Genomic DNA, 16270 nt, shown 5'->3' with positions numbered 1-16270 from the left:
AGATACAAGCTCTTCCACAAACAAAACTGTTGCAATTGCTTCAAACTTTTCTTTTAAACCCTTTTGCAGTATTTCTACTGTTCTAGTGATACACACTGATCATTTTCCCAGCAATTTATATTAGTGAAAAAGGAGAATCCCTCCCCTTAAATATTGAAAACATCACTACTAGAAGAATAAGAGACAAAAGCTGTAAGTAAATTTAGGTTATGTTACTGTCTGTATCTAAAGAAAACAAAAAAATCAATACGCACATTCACTGCCATCAATTTCTACATTCGTTTAAATTTCAATCATGTAAAACAAAACAAAACTAAACCACTACTGCCACAAAAGCTTGCTTTGCAAATCTCACCACACTGAAGTGTTTTAAGAATCACATTCTTCCATCACTTCAATGTGGAAAACAAATCCCAAACCACATCTGTTCCATAAAGTCAACAAATTTTCTGAACCACAGAGCCTCAAGCTGAGGGTCATATCTGAATCCCTATGCTCTCTCTTCTAATGTCAGAAATACAGAAAAGAAGAATTGCTATTCATGCAAACAGCTTACTTTCATTGGCATGAGCGCAAGGAAGTCTGTGACAAGGTTATGAATTTTGCGAATGTAAAATTCCTCCTGGTAGAAATTTTCAGACCCCACAACAGATTCAGTCAGGAACAGGAAGACATTATCAGCAACTGCCAGCTCTGCCATTGCTTCATCTGCCTCAGTGAATTCTGCAAGAGCTGGGCCACAGAAATCACAACAGAGGGAAAAAAATAGATTATAGTTACCTGTTACCAAACAAAACATATTTCAGAATACCTGTCTGACATGCAAATTGACATGCATCTAGCAACTTTGCTTTTTCTATCATACCGGAAAACACTAGACTGGAATATACAAGTTAATGTTTGGTGATTATCTCAATTTTGTTATTTAATAAGCGTTAAAGCACATAATCCATTTACCCAATCAAATCTAAGGCTATGTATAAAGAATCACAAACCAACCTTAATTAGATATTAATTATAAAGTTCACATTTTCTTTAAATATATATTCTGGAGTAGACACAATTCTGACCTAGTAGGGAGCCTGGGAAGCTTATGAAGTACACAGATAAGGAAAAAAAAACCATTAAACCAGATTTGTCCTCTCAAGATCTTGAGGTTTAACATTTACAGGTGTAAAAAATCATAAGAGTATTCTCTATTCAAGTGTTCAAATAATACTAAAGCTGCTAAAATGCAATTTTTCACATTTCCAGTATATTAAAATATCTTTCACTTCAATGAGACATTATGCAATATTACTGTCTAACAACTAAGTATTTCTAAATCTGTGTACATTTCAGAGCAATTCAATGCTCAACAACTAAACTCACATACTGATAAAGCCTTAAAAGAGTGTCAACTGTAATTTTATCATAAAGGTAAATAGTAACACTTCAAAAAGGTTAGATACTTTGACTTGTACCTCTTGGAAGCTCTGAATACTAATGTGCAGCAACTGCACTTCAGGGTAATTTACCTGTCACATCGGATAATTGGGATATTCCTCGTAATGCCAGGGCCCAGGCTAATCTAACAGTAGCTTGCAGGCCCGGTAATTTCCAAGGCTGAGACTCCTGAAGACGAGTGTGTATTGCTGCTATATACTGTCTTTCTGCTAGCAGAGGGAGCCTGTGCACCAAATCTTGAAAAACAACAAACATAACAACACCACCCAGTAAATGAATGTGAAAACAAACATGAAAAATCCTACCAATTTGTTACAGATCAGTAACAAAATTGGTTAAAAAACAATTCATCCATATGCACAACATAAGCTCTGGGAAACTTGCCAGCATTACCATCACGATCTTCTGTGCCTTGTTCCAAAGAGCTGACATCAAAGCAGTAAAGGAGAGCCATGAGAAGAGACAAGTTCACACCATCCAGTGAGCCATCAGCTTCCACTGTTACTTTTTCCAGGTAACTTATGAGGATGAGAGTGTCATCTTTACTCAGTGGTGACTGGCAGGACCACACAAACAGACTTTCAGCCAAGGACTGTCGGCATTCTTTAATGAGGTCAGAAACCTTTAAGAGAAAAACCAAACAAAAACTCTGAATATAAATATTCTGGTTACATGTTCACTTTGTCCTTCACAGTCAATCAGGATTACTAGGTCAAATTTAAAATTACTCTAAAGACAACAGCTACAGAAAATGTTGGGGGTTTTAATTGCTCAACAACAAAAGGCACACTTCTGCTTGTTAGATGCGTTTGTGTTCCCATGTATTTCATATGAGGTTTGAGTAGATACCCTGAAATATGACTGGTCAGCATCTCTGTCAAGGTCAGGAGACACGAGTTGACACAGAATATCTGTGACTGTAGACATACCACACAAAAGTCACATTGTGTCTGTAATACCCAACTACGCTGGTAGTTATAGCCAGGTAAGGCCACAGTCTTCTCCTTCTCCCAAAAGAGATGACCTCAGCCGACTACACAAATGCAAAACTTTTAGGATGCTGAGAAACATGAAAAACAATTAAAATTAGAACTTTCTTCCCCCAGAAAAAATACTTGTATCAACTTCAGAAAACAAATACAAATTAAATCTATCATCCCCAATTACATATGGGACAAATATGATGCCCAACCTAAAGACTACCAAGCCTTTTCATATTAAATCATAGAATCATAGAATAGTTAGGGTTGGAAAGGACCTTAAGATCATTTTCTTTTTAGTTGGCAAAATATTTCACGCTGTGATACAATTAAGTACAATTGCTCTTGAAACCAGAATTTGTTCTTTAACAGTTGCAACAAAAACTACCTGTTTTCAAACAAGGACATTCATTTAATTTGTTAACTTCAGTCCTCCCCCTCAGTTTAAACTGCCACTAATAGCATTTCATAATGATCTCTGTAAAACCATATTTTATTTAGCTAAATTGCGAGCTTCTGGTGACATTCTTTCCCTGTTTCTATTGTACCTGGTTAAATAAAAAATAGCTAGCTATAAGCATTCTATTTCCACTAAAATCACATATATCGTGATAAAAACTTTTCAACATTTAACACAGCAAGACATTTGTGCAGACTCCAGCTGAATAGGTCTAATGAATACAGAGAGAAATACAGTAGTCCACCTAAAAGGTGGATGAATAAAAACAAAAAACCTTCTAACATTACATATTAAATGTATTTTAATGTAAAACTAAGATAATTTAAGGTAAATCAGAAGGATATCCTCTGAATAGTTTCTACATTAATAGTAAAAGTGTAAAACTAGTTTATTTGGTGGAAAACAAATTGACTGATTACAACATAGAATAATTTTCATACAGATCACCCATTAGAAAGAAGTGTAGAAAATAAACCAATAATGTCTGAAATATTCCTACTAGAAACATACTCTCCAGGTAGTCACAGTCTCAATTAAGTTCAAGGACGACAAAAAACATAAACTAATTTTCAAGCAATTCTCACTTCAGTATTAGAAATGCTTCTGCTCATATAAACACAACTGAATTATTAAAAAGAGCATTATTTTCCTGACCTGATTTGCTTTCAATCTCGTTTACTAATTTGTAAACTATTTTTGTTCCATGGTGCTGAGAGCAGATGATTTAATACACAGCCTTTAGAATAAAATTAAAAAGAAGAAATCTACACATAATGCAAAGGTTAGGCTTACTTTCTTACTGTCCTTGATTACACTTCTTCACTAAAAATAAGGTATGCCCTAGCATGAGGGAGCAACAGCAAAATTGAAATGGAGGAAGTAACCTTGATCCCAATCTGGTATATCACAACCTCTCAGACAGTAACAGAGACTGCAAAGGTAGAGAACAGAAACTAGAAAGTAAAAAGAAAAATCACTCCTTGTTTCTTTGCAGTTTAACTGTATTCTAATCTGTAGTAATCTGAAGTAATTCAGAAGAATATTTACAGCCAGTGAATATTTACCTCTTTGCGATGTTTCTCACTGCCCAACCCTCGCTCTCTCTGGAGTTTATCAAATTCATTGTTCAAATCAATGTGTGACACAAGAGTGAGGATCTTCTGAGTCAAACCCTGCTCCATTAGGTCATCTGTAAAGCGTGTTGTCATGGATATTAACTCTTGACTATATTGGAAAGAATATAAATTTAACAATTAATCGTACTATTCCCAGTCACAGAAGAAGTCTAAAATAATGAATCCCATCAAATGTATTTGTTGATGGAAAGCATACAACTGTATTATATACATAAAATGACTAAATATGCATGGCTCACCTCAAACCATTATGCTGAATGGATACAAAGTCTTTAGACAGCTGTAGGTTCAAGAATACGGAATATGAAACTACAACCTCTATCAGCTAATTAAGGTTGCTATCAAAGGAAAAAGTACTGCACATAACATGCACTAATGAGTCTAATTAGTCCTAAAATAACTCAAAGCAAAGAACTTTGATGAGCTCATCACCCTAATACAGACCTGAGATCAAACGTCCATGTCTTGCCTTGGCGTGACTGGATGAGGGTTCTTAGTGAATTGGCAATGCACCTTTTTCCATCCCAGTACAATAGAACAGCCACTAGACCTCTTGTAAGGCCAGGGAAATTAGGCTGCTGGTGCTCCCCTGTTGAATGAAAATGCATAGAATAGTCACAGAAAGTCTACCTTACACACTTGGATAACAGATTTATGCCTTTGCATTTCCAATTGAAATATAAGTGTAGAATTCAAAGCAACCATGATTATTCACTATCACTTTGTTTTGTTTCAGGCACTCAAAAGATATCACAGATATTTTGAATGCTACTATTTAAACTGAAATTCAATTATTAAAACATCCAACAATTCAGAAGAAATAGAAGTGAAAGTCCATAAATAACCTAGTCCAAATGGTATTTGTAGCTCATATCTACCCATCTTAACAATCAATTCAAGCTGATTATCAGCAAAGTATCTTTTCTTTATTTAAAATAAAATTTTCTTTCTGAATTTATATCGAAAACTCAAATTCAAAATAGAAAGTGAGGTTGATTTGAAGATGGCTTTCCAAAGGTGACAAATTTGCAAGCTACTTCTTTAATGAATTATTAAAAAGTTAATGATGGAACAGCAGCTAGTAGTGATAACTAACAATTATATTTTAATAACTCTGAAATCAATTTTCTACATGCAAAGCATGTAATTTTCTAGAATATATTTCATAATCTAATCAGTTACTAGATTATGATCCAAACAGAGTCACATATCAGTGCATAACTACTACATAATTTGAAGAACCAAGATCTATTACCCTGCTTTATGGAAAAACTCTCAATCAATTATTTTTTAACTATTTTCAAATTCAGTAATAGAGAAAGCAAATCATAAAACCCCCTCAAGTTATCCTCCCTTTTGCAACAGCTGCATGAAGTATAAACATTAGGTTCAGAACACTGTTATTGTACTAAATTACAGTGACAGTATATTTTTTTTTAAGAACATTCTATGCTCTAAGGCCCTGACTGAATCACACATTCATGATAAGCATATACTTAAATAAGAAGGCCCTACTTAGGTAGTATTTCTCCACCTCTTAAATATTTTCCCTTCTCACCAGCTAGAAGGAGCTCAACAGCTGCCAACTCTCCAATATCAAAGAGGTCACTGAGGATAAAGGCCTCTCTGATTAGCTGCTCTGGTAAAAGTTTAGTTCCCTGCTGTCCCTGGATAGCAACTCCTTCTGTACTTGCTTTCTGAACTTTCTCATGCTGCTGGACATTCTTTGGCTGCAAGAGAAACAAGCCTCATAAGTTATTCAAAATGGCAAGATCAAATACTGAATAAAGCTTTACACATCAGTCCTCACAAATATGATTCTGACAGGTTAGGTTGTCAACATAAAAACAGTGCTTTTAAACACAGAAATAGTAAAGGCACCCTAAAAATGCTTTACAGTCACACAACAATGGTCTTTATATTGGGATGTACCAAAAATAATCTTATACAATTGGTTTTGATGTTTAGTTTACTCAGAATAAAGGAGACAAAGTAAATTTTGATACAGTTCTCAAGAGGAATTTGTATCAGCTCAGGAAAAGACATCTGGGTTGTTGATCAGAACTGTTGCATTACTGCAAACCAGTTTTCTACATCATTCTTTTTTCTATTAAACTCAGACACTAAAATATACTAACAAAACTCTATAGTTGACTGTTAAATTTTCTGTCTTATCCGTATAAAAAGCCATATACTGTTGCAGAAGTAACACCACTGAAAGAAGACATATTGCTAGTTGCTGCCTTGTGATCCACCACCAAGAAACAGCAAGGTTTTACACATCATCTCACATATCTAATAAGACACGAAGTATATCTTGTAAATTAATGTGTTCCTCTGTTCTTTGTGTTCATTAACCTGATGGAAGCATGAGCATGGACCAAAACCAGACAAAATAGTTTTGTGTTTATTTCAGACATATAAGAGTAGCAAAAAAGCCAATACTTGACTGATGGATTATCAGATACTTTTACTATTCCTTTCAAAATAGCATTCAAATAATGTGAGAGGAAAAAAAAAAGTTGTAAATCATCCTGTACAAGACAAAAAATAAAACACATTATTCAAGCTACTTGTATTCTTACAGCAGAACAAGACTGTTGTAACACATTTGTCTTAGGTACTGTAATAACATATAACGAAAAGGATGGTTGGGGCCGAAACGGTACATCATACAATCGTACAATACAGAGTAAATTGTCAGCTCTCCAACTCATTCCACAAAAGAGCCCTAATCCAGTACCGGATTTCTGAAGAGAGATATGAAGTCCGATTTGTGTTTCTTTAAAATCTGGTCGAGGCGATGAATAGCTTCAGGTTGCCTTTTCCAAATGGCATTCATTACAGTCTGCCATATGTCCTTATATGGACCCCACAAGCTGGCAGCTAAAAGAAATAAAACATTGTATTTTGAATGGAAAAAGAAAGAAAGAAAGAAGAAAAAAAAACAATTACACACTATTTCCAGTAAGTAGACTTTTTAAACTTACTGTTAGTTTCAGCTTGACAGTATAGAATGTTATGTCCATCAAACAAAGCATATTTCCCTTTCTTAAGGCACAAAAAAATTACAACAGCAGTCCAGTATAATACCTAATTACATTTAGGGAGCTACAGAAGCAGAAAAGATGATGTACGCAGCTACATTCTGAAGCTGAAAGTCATCTTATAAAGATATTTGATACAAGCTCTGTAATCTTTCAACCTTATATGCCTATGAGATTCCATCACTTAGATAAAATTAAAGAATAACTAAGATCTGCAAGGCAGACCTTGAATATGAATGTAACTCAGCAAAACTGGCTTCCTGTTTTCTATTTCTGACAGAAGAATCCAAAACAGAGAAATACCTAATATATGAGGGACTGAAAATGAACAGCAGCGCTATCAGAATCTGTCACATCATTTTATCAGTCTGTAGAATAACATAAATTAGAAACCAAAACCCTGAGATTAAAGGCAGTATTACGTAAGTAAAAAATCATGAACCTAAGGGCACTTTCTTTCACATCTATTCATCTTTCTCATTTTGATTAAAAAAAAAATGTAGTTTTGACCCATAAGACACATCTGCTGCTAACATTCTGTAACAAGATCTTTACATAAAGATATGAATTTCCTGTACTAGAATATAAATCATTACCTGAGACTATGCTTAGAAGAGACTAGATTATTTCTGGAAACTAGCAAGCGCAAATATATTAATTACGAGAAGTCTGACCCTATTCTAGGAATAGTCTCATCTTCCTCAACACCTTTCAGTGTTTCTGAAAAAAAAGAAAACCTCTTTCAAGTTTCCTTTGTATATAGAATGATATCATCAATTCAGTTGCAAAAGACCTTTAAGATCATCAAGTCCAACCGTTACCCCAGGACTGCCAGTATTTCAAAACTGAATTTAGTACAACTGGAATATGTATAATTCAGAACCCTAAGTCTGTAGTATGAAAACTGCAATAGAAATTTCCTTATGATCAGATCTCCTGAAAACAATATACCAAACTAGTCTTCAGACTTCAGACAGAATCACTGTCTAAACTGAAAATCATACAGTTGGTAAATTATTCCTACCACCTAGTATTAACATTCTATTAATATATATATATCACAACTAAAGACCAACATTAAACAGAAGTACCAATATGTTTCCCTTGCTAGATTTCATTTGTATCTGTGAAAGTTTCAGATTCTACACACAAGTCACTGCAAGCTACGACAGAACAACCACTGCCAGATTGCAGGTCACTTTCTGTGTTTCTGAGCATTTACTGAGACAGTCCCTGACCCAAAGATATTATAAGCTAGCAGTGGCTTTTGTGTGCTACAACTTTGCTAGCAGAAAAGCTACTTTAAGAGGCTGCTGCTCTCCTTCATTGAGAGACGCTTGTTCCCAAACTGTATATATACCTGCTCCATTAACTCTTGATGGATAGCACTGTAAGTCATGTTAGTCAAATGATCCAAATCAAAGAAGGGGGGTAAAAAGGAAGAAACATCTTCCAGAGTTTGCTGATGCAGGAGTCACGGACAACGCGGAGACGATCAATGTTATCAAGCGATTGCCAAAGTTTATCCAGATACAGTGCTCCTTTTATACCCTTACTCCCTTAGGTTTCTTATGTAACAGCCTTGGATACTAAGCTCTAATTGGTTAGTCTAGAGGTTACTACCGTCTACAAAGCTAATGTTTATAACTTGTTATAACTGCGATTAAATACCTTACTCTAAAAATACAGCAGGAAACTATAACCTTGGCAGAGATCATTCTCTGCACGTTTTCAGCGGAAAATTGCAGAGGCCTAACAAGACAATTGACCTTGCTTATGCCTGCCAAAAATCTTCTTACTTTACAGTAACAAGGCTCAGGGTATCGGGATCGCTCACTACGTGGCCTTGGCTCTTTAAGAATTCCCACAAGAGTTCTTCCAATCTTGTTATTAAAAATCAGAGTATTTCATTAACACAGACTACAAAGTATCCCTCCTAATCATAAAAACTAGTGAAAGAGCAATACCTGAAACATGAAGAGAAGGAATGAGTGGGTAGTGAACAGCAGAGGCCTCTGAAACCAGCTTTGTTTCTGAAGAAATGATAAAATAGAACTATGCCTTGCAGAGTAGCCTATATACAAAAATACTAACATTCCACCTACAACTGGTTAAACATCACCCTCCCCCTGCCTCCTTCTTCTTAATGTACAGGTTAACATTGTGCCATAAAATCAGGTACAGAGGCAACATTTTAATTCTCATACTTGTTTTGACCAGGCCTAACCCTTAAGGTAAACCTGACTACATGCATCCAACTCAAACATATCCACACCTCATCTTGACCAGGCTGCTCACATTAAGATAGCAAGCAAGAGGTAGCTACTCTTGAAGTGAAGATGCCCCTCTTTTTCATACAACCAATCACCACCTTGAAGTAATGCAATATGCTACATGAATGCCCTGAATAAGGCAGCATAAGTCAAATTGAGATGTAGTGAGTGAACATGGAGACAAGAGCATGTCTCAGAGCAAGAGCACTGATTTCAGTCAATTTTACCACTACCTAAGGTGTCTTGGAAGCAGTAAACGAAGTAAAACTTTGTCAGTTTTATCCTGTTGCAAAGGAAGAAACCACACAAAATAAGAATAAAACCAAAACAAACCCTCTCACCCAAACTCAACACTAACAAAAACTGTCCTCATTTACAGCACCGTTAGCTGCAGTAATAGAGCTGTATCCAAGTTGACCACCTGTAAAAAAGGACAAATCCTTTCTCTTTTTTTTAAGCACCAGAGTGTTTTGATCATACAATATTACCACTGCCTTGACAAATTCACTAAAAATAGCTACTATTGGATGGATAATTTCACACCCCGGACTGTAACTGGCTGTCTAACATAACTTCAGAGTTCAGAGACTTACTTCCACTCTAAACTGTCTTTTCACTCTCATTAAATTACTGAGTCCCATAAACACAAGCAGCAATCCACAGTGCCTGCCAAAAGCTGTTCAACTGTTTTCGTGGCCTATTTGTTTGTTCTTGTCCCTGCAACCCAATTGCTTTGCACTACTCCAAATACTGTAAGACATTAAGACATTCCCATCAGGGACAGCAAGGAAGGACAGGTTGGGTTGCCTCTTTTGGCAACAACAGCAGTTGACACTTATGACTGAAGATTTTGTCAAGTTACAGACTTAACCACACTGTCTGTCCCCACAAATAAACTATAAACTAAGGCAAAATCTTCCTTAGTTCTAGTGCCACATCTGCTTTAAATTTTATCTCATCTTTCACATATAAAACTCCTTCTTCCATTATTTTTTAATATAAGGCTACAGAATCTCTTGCTATGTAATTTACAAAATAAAGTGTATTCTTACTTGAACCACTTCAATCTTCACTTTAACAAAGTCACATTTCAAATGAAGAATCTTTGCTTCACCATTGCTATTCCATGAGGGGATAGGGAAGTAACTGATTTACTGAGATCAAAATATACTATCTGTGAAATCTACTCCTTGCTTAACACAGGAATGGAGCTTTTCATTTTATTAGCTAGTCAGTATGACGTACACCAATGTCATGGTTTAAGCTCAGCCAGTAACTCAGAACCACTTGCTCACTCCCCCTGGCCCATATAAACAAGTGATTGTTTATACATCTCCGAGAGTCCTTCAGTCCAGTCCTGTGTCCAATTTTGGGCTCCCCAGAGCAAGACACTGAAATAGGGAGCTGAAGAACAGGATTAATGAGAAGAGCCTGAAAAAAACTAACCTTTTTCAGTCTTAAGAATACAAGGCTAAAGAGAAATGGGAGCCTTATTATCTTCAACTACTGAATGGCAGTATACACAGGGAAGAGACAAGAGGTATCCCCCCAGAAGATGAGCAGCAGCTGACATAAACTGCAATACCAAAGCTCCCAAACAGCCATCAGGCAAAAAAAAAAAAACAAACAAACAAAAAAAAAAAACACTACTATAAAGCTGGTCACACATTGAAACAGAGGTTCAGAGAGGCCTCTGGGAAGATCTTCATCCCTACGAGTATTCAAAACTAGCTTAGATAAGGATCTGAACCACCTGACTGAGCTGGCCTTGCTTTAAGGGGGTGGAAAAGGCAGAGGGTTAGGCCAGATGACTTCCTAGATTATTCTCTGATTATCTAGTAATTTCCTTTTATATTAGATTTATTTCCCTAGTTATGCTGGGTATATGCTGCCTTAGTAATGCAAACTGCTCCTTGTGATGGGCTCTGAAAGGACCATAGCTGATTCTGATGCTAACCCTTAGCAACACCCAATGAAAGAGAAACCAGCTCAACACTTCCAGACTCCCTGTGGTAGCACTGAGCAACATGCAGGGTGCACTTCTTGTTTTACTTTTTATTGCACACAGCATTAAGAGATGAGGGCAATAGAGCAGTGATGCTTAATCACATACACAAGGAGCTACCATAGTGGCCTTTGCTCCACCATGTCACCACCTTCACTGGCTCCTGGCAGGGACCGGCCAGGCATGGCGCAGCTCCGACCGCGGAACTCCATCACCAGGCCGCCTTACGCAGCCTGAGCGCCCCGGTACTGCCGCACGGAAGCCACTCTCCTCGCCGCCTGCCAGCACCACAGCGGTCCCGACAGCCTACTGCCCCGCCGCCCGCTCGGGCCGCACCACCGCCTCACGCCGGCCTTCCCCACGCCACCGCCGCCCTCAGCCCCGCGGGCTCTGAGGAGGGGCGCGGGGCCGGCGCCCCCCGATCGGCTGGCAGGAAAGGCGGAGAACGGCCCCTCCACCAAGGACGGGGGAAAACTACGGCCCCACGCTCGCGTTTCTCTTACCCGAATTTACCGCCAACAGCGCCGCCATCTTAGTGAGAGGGAGGGAGGGCGCCGCGCCGCAGACCCAGGAAGGGCCGGCACAGCCCGGGCTGTCCGCGGCGGCGCCTCCTTGAGGAGCGGAAAGCGTCCCACCGGCTCCTCCCGCCGCGGGCGACGGGGATGGGACGGGGTCGGGGTCCCACGGCTTTCCCTATCCAGCCAAGGGGCAGGCCGACTGGCGAAAGGTAGAGCAGCGGCCAGTTCTAAACCGGCGCTCCTTCAAGGGCAGGGGCAGGGCGGCGAGCCCTGCACCGCGGGCTGACGGGGGTTGTAGTCGCAGAGGGGTCGGGAGCCGGAATTGTTCGGCTGTTGCTGGTGTCAGTGACAGACTGATAGTTCTTCGTGTCAGTCGGCTTCGTGTTCGCGCTCAAACCTTCTCGAGGCGGCAGCAGAAAAGGGAGAGCAGCGGCATTCTGCATTCCCTGCTCGCTGCTTTTGTAAATAGCGTATCAGTCCTGTGCCGTTCGGCTTCTCTTTTCCTCCTCCTTTTTCCAGATCACACCGAAGGGAGTCTTGGCTTTCAAACCCTATCCTAAAAGCCGTATTCATTGAATAAGGCAAAATGCCTGAAGGAAGATGCTGCACCGGGAGATAGGTTTATTAAAAATCTTCAGTTTGTATGGTTGCAGACGGAAGTCTTCAAAAAACCGAAATCAGAGATTTGTAAATTTTTCAGTTAAAAAATAAGTGCCCAGAATGAAGACAAGCAAGCAGAAGGGATGTTTGTACATGCACGTATGTGGAGCTAAGGAACAAATACTTGTATCTGAGAAGTACTCCGTATCTGAAGCCGATTTACCACCCCATGTCCCTGTAGTAATCAGATATCCTCAGAAATTCCCTCCTGTATTATCTTTAAGATAAAAGATTCCACTAAAAGTGTATATTCGTTTTTACTGCCCATGGTTTCCCCTCTTGAACTTTATTAAAACAATATTTCATGATTGCAAAACCACTTCCAATGAACTAGACCCATGGGAAACTGCCAAACTCTTTGCTCCTCTAGATGTTCCCTATAATGGGGTGGCAGAGTGGACAATATAAAAAGAGCAGTAGTCCTGGGCTTAGAGTGAATTAGCAAAGCAGCTGTAAGAAAAAAAAAAGGCAAACCAGAGAAACAGTTTCACAAGGATTAGCCAGAGAAAGAAGAGAGAGAAAAAGAAATGAAAAAGGGGGAGGGAGGGAAGAGTTTGTCCTGACAAGAACAGCTCCTGTCAGAGTTCCACAGATTAATCCATTATGATTAGTTTAGCAGAATTTGTTTAGTCAAAGGGACCCTGTTTCTTTGAGATTTCTCTTCTCCTGGTCTTAGCCATGAACCAGAACAGACCTGTTCTATGATTCTATTGCAGTGAGAATGATAGACTGTGAATTATTTATTTTATTCTAGGAAAAGAAGAATGCCAGGCAAGAGGTGAAAACAGAAAATAAGTGTAGCTATTCCACAAGCAACTTAACTGAAGCAGCCTCAGCACCTGTATATAGCATTCTTATATCTTCTCTCGGGTATCCATTACTGTGAAGCCAGAGCTCTGCTTCCAGACTGCTCACATGCCACCCCCAGACCATGAAAGGCAGGTATCATGATAAATTTGGAGACACATGTGCTGTTCACCTGGCCACAGCAAACATACTGGATAGCTCAAGGTTTTGCTTCAGCCTTTCCAACCACAGGGATCATAATTTTGATCTTGCTCCTTTATATATGCCCTGAATTTCACAAAGTTTGTGAGGACTTAAATTTTTGAGCCCTTTAGCCCTTAATCAGATTAGGTTGGAGTTGGTTCAGGAATTGGTTCAGGAATTCAAAAGTTACTGAAAAATTTTGATGGACAGAGTGTGATTTCCTACACCTTGTTTCCTTAAGAAATAAGACCTTATTTTATTTTATTTTTTAAAAAAGTTAAATAAAACAATCAGTTGGTTGTTGTGGTTTTATTTAAAAAAAGCCTTTCCCAGGCACTATAAGTTGTCATATTTCTTTTGGCATTCAGATGCAGCCAGATTGAGCACACTTTTTTTTTCAATCTCTGTTGGAGGAAAAAAAAATCCTTTCAAACCACTGCAGATTTAGTATTTTAAATTTCCAGATAATTCATTCCTCTCCTTGCCAATTGGCCAACGGTGTTTTTCCTTCACATAGCAACATGAAGGCAAAACACCACCTTGAAAAGAGTGGATGGCATGGGGTAAGTCTTTGGGCAGCTGAAGTTCAGAAGCAAAATACCACATTTAGCTCCAGCTGCTCAGCATTTATTATACTGTTTCTTTGTTGGCAGTGTAATATTCTAATGCAAAATAGTTGTGACAGTACAGCTCCTAGTATGGATTAAGTAAGAGAGGTGTCTAGATACACCGTGCCATACATTCTGCAAGTATTTATATTGGCATAACTGCATCCATCCATGCTTTGATGAGTAGGCAAGTCCATGAATAGTAATTCTTTGTTTATTGTCAGTTTATTTGCTGTCCTTTAATTTAGGATCTTACTGTTTACCTGGGATTGCTGTTTGATTTGGTAGACTATTTTTGCTGAATCACTTCAGGGAAAGAATACCTCATTCCTCTTTCTAACAGCTCTCAGCAAGTTCTCCAGTACAGCTGGGTTCAAGTGAGGGACACCAGCTTCTTTCATCCTTAATTACTAGACAGAAATCTCTGAAGTATCAAAGGTAGGCTGACAGTAAATACCTGGGATGGATATTCATTCCTCTGGATTCCAGGGAAAGGAGGTCCCAGATTGCCTATGGGGTAGTGAATTCTGGTTGTGCATTGAGATACCTTCATTTAAGAGACGTTATTTTATACAGGTGGAAATAACTACTAGTAGTAATTGAAATGAGCTCTACAATGGGAACCTGCTCTTTAATTGCAACTTGCAGGTGGTTTGTGATGTACAATGTAACATATATATAATACTAAATTCAGCTACTATGGTTCATAGCCAGATTACACATCAAGATACCAAGATAACAATGATGTAATTATTTTTTCTTCACATTTTATTATGATCAGAAGAATAATTATTAGCAAAAAATAAGTATTATTTAAATGTCCAAGAAGCCATGCTTAATTTCCTAGCTTTAATCTTGAGTGTCATTGTGATCACATCCTGCATAATGGAGTAAAATGAAAATTAAAAGGCTTTTCTGCTTTTCTGAAAAAGATGCCTTCTAGAAATGCATTTACATAAATAGGCCAGTATTTACGTTATGAAATATGCCTCTTTTCCAAAAAGTCTAAAGCATTTTTGCTACTTGTTAAACCATTAAACTTCCTTAAGCTTTTATTTTGACAGACACTAGGTTTGTACATTTCAAATTACTGGACTGTAAAAACAGGTATAACATTTCTCAGTAGGCCTGGAATGCCGATCGACTGGATCTTTAGCCTGGCCCCATCTGAACAGAGAAAAAGAATGTGTTTTTGGGTTACATTAAATTGGCAGAGTACAAATCCCTGAATTCTCTTACTGTACTGGCTAATTTTTCTGAGAACTCCTTAGCTAGTTATGATCCTGTCTTTGTCAGAAAAAAATGTGTTTTATATATTGAGATAGTTAGCTTGGCATCAAATCTTAGAAGAAAGCCTAAGATCTTTCCCTGCAGCAATTCTCAACAAAATAACTTTGTAATTTGTCTTCCATCCTAGATATTCCTACAGTCACCATGGTATCTAAGCTCAGCAGAGAAACTGCATGAGGTAAGTGGTTAATCTAGTCCAAGGCAACAAAGAGCTAAACGTTCTCAAAGTTATATGAATACCTTCCTCAGGGTCTGGGGGCAGGAGGAGAGGACCTGAACATGAGCGAGTGTTGCCTTTCCTGTATAGGTGAGGACAATTATTGATTGTAGGCATCTCACCAGAAACAAATGCCTTGATAAAACGTTATCAGTACTTTTCCTGCTTGACAACTGAGTCTTTAGGATTCCTGTTCAGGCTTCAGAAGTAAAATGAAAATAGTGTTCTCGGCCATGTGATGTGTTGTGAATTATTGTTTTTCTAATTCCTGCTTTGTGACCCTTTTTGCTCTCTGTCTTGTTAATCTTTCTTCTCTATCCTAGAATAAAAATAGCTTCTCTTTTTTTGGTAATAATTTCTCCCTTCAACTTCTGAAGGGGATGAGGCCGTGACTAGCTGGGGAGATAATTTGATTACTGATGTAGCTGCTAGTAATTGACAACAAGGGATGGAGAAACATACAACAGGGGAAACGATGGGAAGACAAAACAGGAACAAAGTGGAGATACCTGATCCAATAAGCAGAAGTGTTAGCACATAAACTGCCTTATTGATACTCATTCTGTCCAGTGGTTTCCATATCAGATTTATGGATGGTTGATGTTTTTGCTATTTGCGAGTCCCACAAATTCAGGCTTTG

At 38.2% G+C, this 16270-nt stretch overlaps 1 protein-coding gene across 1 annotated transcript in view; it reads right to left on the bottom strand.

Annotated features, from left to right (window-relative positions):
- NUP205 (nucleoporin 205) overlaps positions 1–12013 on the bottom strand; it is a 50430-nt gene extending 38417 nt beyond the window's left edge. Inside the window, exons 1-8 of the mRNA XM_005144348.3 lie at positions 11851–12013; positions 6766–6908; positions 5581–5752; positions 4467–4611; positions 3951–4110; positions 1840–2068; positions 1518–1682; positions 557–732 (exon numbers count right to left, since the gene is read on the bottom strand). Of these exons, the coding sequence (XP_005144405.2) occupies positions 557–732; positions 1518–1682; positions 1840–2068; positions 3951–4110; positions 4467–4611; positions 5581–5752; positions 6766–6908; positions 11851–11878 (1218 nt within the window). The 5' untranslated portion in view covers positions 11879–12013. The remainder of the gene's footprint in view (positions 1–556; positions 733–1517; positions 1683–1839; positions 2069–3950; positions 4111–4466; positions 4612–5580; positions 5753–6765; positions 6909–11850) is intronic.
- Between the last annotated feature and the right edge of the window lie 4257 nt (positions 12014–16270).

This window comes from Melopsittacus undulatus, chromosome 5 (genome assembly GCF_012275295.1).
Source record: "Melopsittacus undulatus isolate bMelUnd1 chromosome 5, bMelUnd1.mat.Z, whole genome shotgun sequence".
NCBI lineage: Eukaryota > Metazoa > Chordata > Aves > Psittaciformes > Psittaculidae > Melopsittacus > Melopsittacus undulatus.
The sequence above is the reverse complement of the archived record's forward strand: the minus strand, read 5'-3'. Positions and strand labels throughout refer to the sequence as shown.